Source organism: Cibotium barometz, chromosome 54 (assembly GCF_041138505.1).
Source record: "Cibotium barometz isolate CiBa-2024 chromosome 54, ASM4113850v1, whole genome shotgun sequence".
Classification (NCBI taxonomy): Eukaryota; Viridiplantae; Streptophyta; class Polypodiopsida; order Cyatheales; family Cibotiaceae; genus Cibotium; species Cibotium barometz.
In genome coordinates, this window is record NC_141099.1 from 36,464,303 (window position 1) to 36,474,574 (window position 10,272).

The 10,272-nt window shown below is 41.7% G+C and overlaps 1 protein-coding gene across 1 annotated transcript; it reads right to left on the bottom strand.

Annotated features, from left to right (window-relative positions):
* Positions 1 to 5,806: 5,806 nt before the first annotated feature.
* Positions 5,807 to 9,044, bottom strand: LOC147608101 (protein NRT1/ PTR FAMILY 8.3-like). Its single transcript, XM_086790178.1, has 5 exons — positions 8,277 to 9,044; positions 7,827 to 8,044; positions 7,163 to 7,740; positions 6,438 to 7,020; positions 5,807 to 6,354 (listed from the first exon to the last, which is right to left on the bottom strand). The coding sequence occupies exons 1-5, from the start codon at positions 8,506 to 8,508 to the stop codon at positions 5,998 to 6,000; spliced, it is 1,968 nt and encodes a 655-aa protein (XP_086646304.1). The 5' UTR covers positions 8,509 to 9,044; the 3' UTR covers positions 5,807 to 5,997.
* Between the last annotated feature and the right edge of the window lie 1,228 nt (positions 9,045 to 10,272).

Sequence of the window (10,272 nt, forward strand, 5' to 3'; positions counted from 1 at the left end):
GCCTCCACTCTGAGTGCTAGTGCGACATGAGGTACGACTACCACTATCTCCCACAACTACCCTCCCTAACGATGACGACTATCACTCTCATGAGAGCCATGATAACTGTGAGGTGTCACATCTCCTGAAGGTGGAGGTGTAGGAGATGCTGTAGCACTAATTGGGGCTGAGACGGATGAGGGGTGAATGTAAAGGCATGTGAAGTGCCCGGCAAGGGTGAAGTGCCTGGCAAGGGTCTCTGTTGGGATGTGGGCGGACCTGATGGTAAAGGGGTGCCTGTTTTGCATAGGCTGCCAACTGCTCATCGGGAGTGGGAGTATAGCCAAAGATACCCTCTACCTCCCTAGCAAACCATTGTTGAGACTCGATGAGAGCCTCAACCTGTGGGTCTATGGGACAAGAGAACGAGGACCCATGCCACATCTATACAAACAAAGAAAATATTAAAAAATTTATGAAATGAAGACTTCTCGGCTCTTTAAGTCAATTGACCCCCCCGGGCGGAATCATCTCATTCCTCAAAACACAAAAAATAATCAAATATTATTAAATGAAGACTTCCTGGCTCTTTAAGTCAATTAACCCTGGGAATCCTCATTATCCAAAACAAAAAAAAATAAACAAACCAAGAAAATTTAAAAAAATTAAACAACCAGCCCCAGCTCTTTAAGTCAAATGACCCCAGGAAATAATACATAGACAATGCAATAACCACCACCTTAAATAAAATGAGTGTAAAAAGAGGCCTACCTTAGTTATTTGTGATTTTTGTGGTCAAGTATATAAAAATATGTAAAATAGCCAAAAAAAAGTGAGCAGTCCTTTGTAAAGCAGATTTGCAGCCTGGTGATGAAGCTTGAGAGGGACAAAGAGGGTTATAAGCTTGAGAGGATGAGAGAGGATTAGAAATAGTGCGGGAAGGTTTTCGCAAGAACTGTGTTTTGCCCTTTTTGCATACTTTCAAAATGCTTTCGGGTTTAATTTTCGGTCTTTTTCGTCACACAGTGCACGTCTATTTTAGCGTCTAAAAGTGCGTCTAAAAGGGAGTCTATAAACACGAAACAAATTGTTATTTACACACACATAGAAAGATGAAAATTATTTTTTCTTGTTTGAATATGCAGGATGTCTTCATCAATCAGTTCTTCTAGTGATGATGAGTCCCTTCGTGTTCAAAATCGGGATCGTTGGTTGCAACAAAAAATAAAAAGTATGTGTGATCATTGTTGAGGATGTATGTGACGACAACGTAGCATTACGATGAATCACATTTCAATGTATGGAAAATGGGAACCGACCGGGTGGTCAATGGTAAGTATGTACTTTGCTTATATTGTAAGAATTTAATTAAGAATTAGTATTCAATGGAGACTCACATTAAAATACTTGTGTGTAGGATAATGCATCGCACCCTTCTATGTTAACTCATAGGTGGCATCAAGAGGCCAAGCGTCGTACAGAAATGGCAGAGGCTTCACAAAACGTAGAAGTGATGGAGGATTGGAATGATGGTGGAGATACAAGCCCACCACCCTTTGCTCATGACTCATGAGATAGTGGAGGAAGAGGTTTTAGAAGATATGGTACGTGCTCTATTTTCCAATGAGCATAGTAAAAATGAAAAAGCCATGGAAAATGACCACCTTTATAATGCAGCTTCGACCCCACTTTTTGAGAGATGCACATATTCCATTCTATGCGCTTCTCTCGAGTTGCTCAACTTGTAAAAACAATCTATGGATGGAGCAATGCAAGTTTGAATGCACTTCTCAAGCGAGTTTTCTACTTTCATAAATTGTCTACTTCCATTATAGATATATAAGAAGAAATTATTTTTTATATTAATGTATTTTATTATTTTGTCGATAGGCTTTTGTCAAATATGCTTCCAAAGGAGAATAGATTGCCAACCTCAAGAGACCGAGCAAGGCGCTTTGTGACATCTCTTGGAGGCTTGGATTATACTCGCATCCATACTTGTATCAACAATGATTGTGTTCTCTTCTATGGGATATATGCGGCAGCTCAAGAGTGTCCTATTTATGTGGTGAGCCAAGATATCTAGAGGACTTTAAAGATCTACATGTGCCGCGTAAGGTGTTGCGACATTTTCCCATCATTTCTCACATCCAACACATGTTCAAGTACAAATCTATTTGCAGAGCTCATGTCAAAATCAACCATCTTCTTAATCCAATACACATCTTCAAGAATGTTGCCTCTAACATTTGGGAGCACCTGAGAGGAACACGAGACTCCTTGCTTGTAAGAGAGGATCTACAAAGCATAGAGAGGATGCAAAGAGCTTGGCCACGAGAGGGACCAAATAGGAAGACAATTCTACCTCGAGCACCTTGGATATTGACAAAGGAGGAGGAGAAGTTGGTGAAAAATGCCATTATTACATTCCATACTCCAACGGGGTGCATGAGGTGTTTAAAAGGTGCCTTCACAAAGACAAAGAAGAGAGGTGTTGAGAAATTATATGGCTTGAAGTCCCACGATTAGCACAAGATGCTTCAAGTAAGTGAAACATTGAAGTTGTACATATTTAACTTGTTCAATCATGATGTATCTAATCATGGTGTATAAATGTTTATAGTTTATTCTTCCTTCAAGCATTTCCAATTGTGTATCCCACAAAGTGCGAGAGATGATTTATAAGATGGGGGAGCTTGTGAGGTTTGTACCCCAAACCCTCATAGTAGCCAATTTTCTACACGCATTTTCCTCAAAATGAATTGTTTATTGTTTCGCATTGTAGATATGTGAGCTCAAAGGAAATCAATCCATGTACACTTGACTATGCAAGGGTCATGGCGGTGGAGGTGGTTTGTTTGGTGGAGGAGACATTCCCACGGTCAATTCTCACAAGCCATGTAATTTTTTTATATGATGTATCTTTGTGCATGAATAGGTTGTGTATCAACCAATACTTGACAATAAGAGATGGTGGAAATTAATCCCAATCTAACCACATTGAAGAGCCATTTATAGTACATTCACCCACATTGAGCATATGGAGGAGCATGTCAACCTCGGGGGTTGCACTACTAGAAAACCCTAGGTATCACATGCATTCAAGAGGTATTTAAAAAACCCCTTAACTAAAAAATTTCCACCAATAAAACAACCCCTCTTTACTTATGAACTAAATGATTTTTTTAAAATTTGAATTAAAAAATTCCTCATGTTAATGTAATCGTGTTAATTTTTCTCAATGTATCTAATTAAAAAACCCCTCCTGTTGAACTCACGTGGTACACTAACATTTTTTTGAGGTGAACCCCACGAGATGTCAACTCAATTATGGAGGGAGATAGCGTGCCATTGGAGATGATGATCGTGCGATTGGAGATGATATTATCTCTCATAGTGATGATTCTAGTAGTGGGATTGATCTCTTTATAGATTTGGATATAGGCATGGACATTGAGATAGATACTTTAGCAAGGGTTGACCTCATTGAAGATGAGGTTGAACTCTAGTTCATTCATTGTACTTTTATTATGGGCCATGGCTATGCTCTTCCTTTTGGTTGTTTGTTATTGGTGATTGTTGATTGATTGTTTTATTAGTAATTCATAACTGTAATTAGCAAAACGAGACATGGATAATATGAGATGGATTTGTGCACTTCGAATTGACAAGACTCACAATGCACGCGAGTCTCGAAAATCACCTTATTTATGTATCCTCCACATCAGTCCATTGCATTCCAAATGAGACATAGATAGCTTGATATAGATCAGTCAATATGTTTATTATCGAAACTACAATTAGACAAATGAGACATAGATAGCCTGATATAGATTTATTGTGATATGTTGCTATTATGTTTTTGAGATTACATGTGTAAAGATTCATGCCTTTTTGAGATTACATGTATAGATTTATTGTGATATGTTGTTTTTCGTGGCATTACTTAATCATTCACCTTTGGACTGCTTTTCATGGAATTACTTGATATGCCCGAGCCTTTACATGTATCCAACCATGAAGGTTCAAGATTTTTTTTATAAAGCTTAGCTTTGATGGATGTGGGGATTGAATCATTGTCCTTTGGATTGTTTTTCATGGCATTACTTGATATACCTAAGCCTTTGCATGTATCCATCCCTTTCACCACATTACTCGATTTATACCTATTTTTTCTCTCTTTCCTTGCAAATATGCTTTCTGGAGATTCATTTGTATATAAATGCACCAAAAAATCTGCATATTATCAAAATCTTGTGCACATAGTTCAACAAATGATATTTTTGGGGATTGAAGATTTTGTTTTTCTTTGCAAGGTCCACAATTACAACTGCATAGGAAATTGTTGCAGTCTGTAGACTGCGTCTATAAGTGGGTTTTAAAATCGCATCTATATTTGCGTCTATAAGAGCATTTAGTTTCAAAGGAACTAGATGCGTTTATAGACGCTAGACACCCCCGTAACTTGTGCGTCTATGCTTGCTTTATGTTGTAGCGTATACTTTACTATTTATTTTGGAAATGGTGGTTTGTAAAATCTAGCAATGAGTGCACTAGAGAAAGTTGCTTTTGGCAGTTTTTGTTTATGTATTTTCCTTGGACCATGTAAAGTACACAATTCAAATGTGATCCTTCACTACTTGTGCATACCCTCTTAGCCCTTAGCACTTTTTGGTGCCATGCAAAATCCCTTTTCTTACCGTTTTGACCCTTGGCTTACCTAGTCATGTGAATCTAACCATGATCTCTTTCTATGTAATGTTTGGCCACCTTCTCCTTGAGTGGTGAGCCCTTGTGTAAACTTGGATTTACCTCTTTTACATGTACTGTCTAGCTATCCTCCTCCTCGCTCTCTCTCTCTCTCTCTCTCTCTCTCTCTCTCTCTCTCTCTCCTTTTCTTTTTCCCCATGCAATAGTCTTGTGAACCCAACAACCTCTTTACTTTTCCATGCAAAGGTTTGCCGACCCTTTTGTTTGAGATAAGGGTAGATCATAGATGTGCTACATCATAATTTTTATCATATAAATCATATGAATGTGCCCCTAAAAGAATCATTTGTAAACTATAATAGTAGAAATGGTCATTAGGTAGGGGTCCAATTAATAGAGGTATATGTGGGAACCTAAATAGAGAACCATCATAAATACAATACCCCTCAATAAACAAACAATACATAATAATGAATGCTAGCCACTCAATCTTTTGAATGATATAACACGATCTATGTTATTTTTCTAATATACATAGAAAGTGTTTCGAATAATGCTAAGGGCTAAGGGATTTCTTTATTAAAAGGATCACCAAAAATAGCTCCTGAAGAGAACTATTCAATTTCTAAATTTGTGAAATATTATATCCTTATAAAATTTGTCAACATCCTTAAAATTTGCAGATTATGAAAACCTTCTCTTTATTTTTGAGGGTCAGTAATGAAGATTTTCCATTAAACCGCGGTTTGGTGTGAGCAATAGAGGAACAACATTGGGGCCCACACTGTGTGCTTTAACTTTGAATTAAGAATTCAAGCCTAAAGTAGTAGCTAGTGTCTTTGCTTGTGATGACAAGATCTCAACAAATCTACTTTCCTGTGAACAGAATAAAGCTAATAAAGCTGTAACTAAAAATTACTCTTTTCTTTTGCCATTAGTAGTAGACTCTACGTCTCTACCACTAAAAATCGTGCTAGCTTTTTGAAAGGCTTAACTTTTGCTTAATTTATATATGTAGGTGAAGGGCATGTGATTATAAATATGCTCCATTGAAGGGAAAGTGCTGCCAGAGGAGTGGAAAACCAATTAGGGTTTGATATGCAGCCTGGAGGTGAGCTTTGTACAAGAGGATAATTAAATTAATACAACGATTAAAGGTTGTTTGTACAAGAGGATAATTAAATTAATACAACGATTAAAGGTTGATTAATGCTGCAAAAAGGAGCACTGTGCAGCAAATGGGGAGAGGTGCTATAACTTGGCATTGGAGGGCTAAGATCTAGTGCTACTGGCAATGGAAGGTTGAGATCAAGTGCTACTGGCATTGGAGGGCCGGTTCTGGTAGCGTTGAAGGCTGTCCTTTTGGCTCAACCCTGTCGTTTGATCAATGGTGTAGGGCTCGTCTTGGATGACAAGGGGGCTCTTAACTCTCTTGTAGTCGTAGAAGAAGGCCACCAGCACGAAGGCCAGCAGATTGAGGACGCTTAGCACGGCAAGAAGCCAGTAGAAGAGGTCGATGCGCGAGCGGTTGACGTTAGTTAGAATCCATGGCGTTCTTCCGGAGACTGAGCTGATGGCCGTCACCAGCAGGCTGCTGATGAAGCTTCCCATTCCGTTGGCGCTCAAATACAGCGCCATGCCCAGACTCCTCATACTGTCCGGCACCTACAATCGTCATAGCGGGCAGATATGCCCAATTACGTCGTTGCATGTTATGCAATCATTAACGTGCACTTGCATTACATTACCTGATCGTAGAAGAACTCTTGCTCGCCTACTAGCGTGAACACATCCGCTACGCCCAGTAGGATGTATTGCGGTAGTACCCAGAACGCCGACATCGGAAGAACTGCCTTGGGTTTGTCCAGTACGCCGCTGCGAGCGGCCACTCGCAGCCTCCTCGCCTCCGTCAGGGCGGCGGCCACCATGCAGAGGAAGGAGCAGAACAGCCCCACGCCTATCCTCTGCAGCAGGCTGATGCCCCGCTCGTTGCCCGTCAGCTTTCTGGCCGCCGGAACTAGCACTCTGTCGTAGACGGGCAGCAGCAGTAGCACCGTGATGGTCATGAAGGCCTGGAAGGAGCCGGGCGGAATGTGGAAGGTGCCTATGGAGCGGTCCATGGTCTTCACTTGGCTGGTGAAGAGGGTGTACGACTGCGCAAACACCACACCATATGCGAAGGTGGTGAGCCATACCGGTACAACCTTTACCACTTGCTTCACCTCCTCTACCTGCGTCACGGTGCACAGCTTCCACGCGCTTGGTTGCCCAGAATTATCCAGATGTCCGCCCACGATTGGATTCGCATGGACCGCGGCTTTGTCCAGAAACCTACAAATGGGGATTCAGTTCTAGTTCGCATCATAGCTTAATCAAGCGAAATTGTCAAAGCTTAACCTAGCAAAATTCTTGCTTAATCAAGCAAGATTCTAAGGTATTATATACAGTGAGAGAGACACACACACACACATACTTGAGGTTCTCCGTGTGTAGAAGTTGCCTCCTCGCAGCTGGTATGGAAGGGTCTCTATAGATTTCGTGGAGCAAGCTGGCATCACTGGGCACCTTCACATTGCAATTGCGGAGAGATGCGACAAGCACTTGAGCGATTTGCGTGAGTGGGCTGCCTCCGGGGAGCTTGTGGCGGTAGAGCGGCGTGCCAACGAAGAAGAGGACGCAGCCCACCACCATGAACACCGTGGGTATGCCGAAGCCCACCCCCCAGCTCACGTTGTCTTCTACCCATATCAACACTGTGACTGCAAAGAGACCCCCCGAACACAGCGCAAAGTACCACCAGTTGAAGAAGGAGCTCTTCCGCTTGCGCTCCGCCGCATCCTCGTCGCCGAACTGATCCGCCCCGAACGCCTCCAGGCAGGGCTTTATGCCGCCGGTCCCCAACGATATCAAGTACAGAGAGAAGTAGAAGAAGCCAATCTGCCCTGAAGACGCCTTGGGGCAAGCTGCAGCGGCCGCCGCAGCCGCGGCGGCATTGCAGGGAGGTGGCTTGAGAGACGGGACGGACACCGAGAGTGTGAGGAACAGCATGCCCTGAAGACAGAGAGAGAAGTGTTACGCTAAGCTCGTTTGCAAAGGTTTGTGCAGAAGCTGATGTTCTCTGCATGAAGAGAGCTTACCACGACATACACCACAGAGACGATGGCGATTGTCCAGTATCTGCCCCAGTAGGCGTCGGCAAAGAAGCCCCCAATCACAGGCACCACCAACGTAACGCCCGTCCAATTGGTTGTGTTTTTTAAGGCCTCCGGCACACGCTCGCGAAGCAGCGTTGTTAAGTACACAAATAAGTTTGATTGGATCCCATAGTACGCCAGCCTTTCACTTAGCTCAACCCCTGAAAACCATGCCACATGAGAAATTAATTGACATAATATTGCATACGTTAAGTTGAATGCTATTACTGCATATCTTGGATTAAAACTTAAGGTTAATCTGGCACACATGGATCAGAGAAAATAACGTTACATTGCGAGTTTAAGAGCTTCATGATGTATGTGTAATAGCATTTAATTAGAGAGTGTTGCATTACCTATGATGTTGCATTTAATTAGAGAGTGTTGCATTACCTATGATGAAGGAAGAGGCCTTGCAACCGCCGGAACGAGTCTTGACGACAGGTCTGCCTCTGAGATCGACGGAACCATCGTGGGTGCGGTCGACGGCGGAAGCATAATTATCAATACTGCTGTAACCAAGATGGTGATCCTCATGGGTGGGCGAGGCCGGACAGAGCTCGACGTCCGCCGACAGAAGCTTAGCCTGCTGCTTGATGCTGTGGATTGCATTGGGATGCGCCATGATTTGTAGGTTCCGTCAAACATGAGCCAGCCAGCGCGGTCTCCGACACCAGATCTGAAGCAGCTATTGAAATAGCTGATGGCGCCGAGCACTTTGTGCCTGGTCGAAGACGGAACCGAGATAGTGTTAATTTTTCTGCGTGCGTACTTCTAGTACTGCCTTGCACTAGTGCCTCAGCCATCGTCTTCATCTACAGGAAGGAGTTTGCGACGACTTTCCGTCGATGGCTCCCATGGGATTGCCAGAAAGCTGATCTCCGGCAATGTGATCATTGGTTGCACAATCGGGGTGAAACTGATCTCCGGCAGTGTTTTCAGGATACGAGGATTAGTGCAGCATTGAGGAGTGCGCACTAAGTGCGACAACGTTGTTGGGTGGATTAAACTGAGATGCTTGTCGCCATCGCCACTATCTACCTAAAGAGCCAACGACCCACAGTTACAGTTGCAGTGCTCCCCCAGTGGGCACGTACTTGATGCAACATGGCCAAAACGTGACAGAAAAGCTAACCTATCTACAAAGAAAATCTAAGCTTTGCCTTAAGTTTCACTTTGCCTTGATTACTTAGGGGGTCTAGCAAAGATAATGCTCGTTGTTATATTTTACCTTATTTGTTAACACAATTGGCTGCCCAAATAATTATTGGGCATGACAACCGTCCAAAAGAAAGCATGGTGAGATGCCATAAAGATACTACCTTATTGCGTTTATGTAATAGTGCAAATGTCACATCAATTCCATAAGTACTTGCCCATAATAAGATTCTTTTCATAAAAAATCTCACATGAGCCCTTCTTTAAATGAGATAATCAGGTTCTTCTATACTATATATAAAGGAGACAGAAGTCTCTTTTGACACATGTCATTAAAGAATGCAAAGTGGATAGAGCGGGGGAGAGAGAGAGAGGGGGAGGCCGAAAAGAGAGAGAGAGAGGTGTCAGGCCCGTGAAAGACGGCGAATCGTTTTCATAAAAATCTCACAAAAGTCCTTTACATGAGATAATAAGATTCTTTTCCATAAGTACTTGCCATAATAAAATTCTTTTCATAAAAAATTTCAAGAGTCCTTCTTTACATCTCCCGAATATCAAAAGGATATGCAATCTCTTTGATTTCTTTGATGAGATAGCTCATGATATGCTGTATATCTAGCTCTATAACTGCCACATGGGCTTAGTGATATGGTTTCGTAGATTTTGAAAGCTATAATTCTCTCATCATCAAATATGTGATCCCAATCTACAATTTCAAGCTTCTCCTCAATGGATAGTGGCATGAACATGAGCATTTTTAAGCTAAGGTACCTAAGAGTACCTATCATGAATCTTTATATGTTTTGATTGGAGAACCCTCTTTTATACATGACATAACTAGCAGGTATGACAACAACAATTTGCCATTGCTTTAATATTTTAGGAAACATTTACCTTCATTCTATCTCATTACCATGTCAGATCCAAGACTCGCGTATAACACACCTTTCACTGCAGTAAAAGGCATGCATAATAGTGCTTATTTGTGGTGATTTATAATACACTGCTATTTTAAGAAATGCTATAAGCATCGCTAAGTGATGCTTATAGTGTCTTTTATAGGGTTGCTTACAATGACATCGGAAGAAAAAAAGAGAGCATAAAGGGTGTAATCCAATGAAAAAACACACTATAATTGTTACAAACTATCAAATACTAAGTTTCTATTTTTAAAAAAATAGAAATTAACCAAAACATTGCAAGTACCTCCATCAATCCTATCTTGCAATAC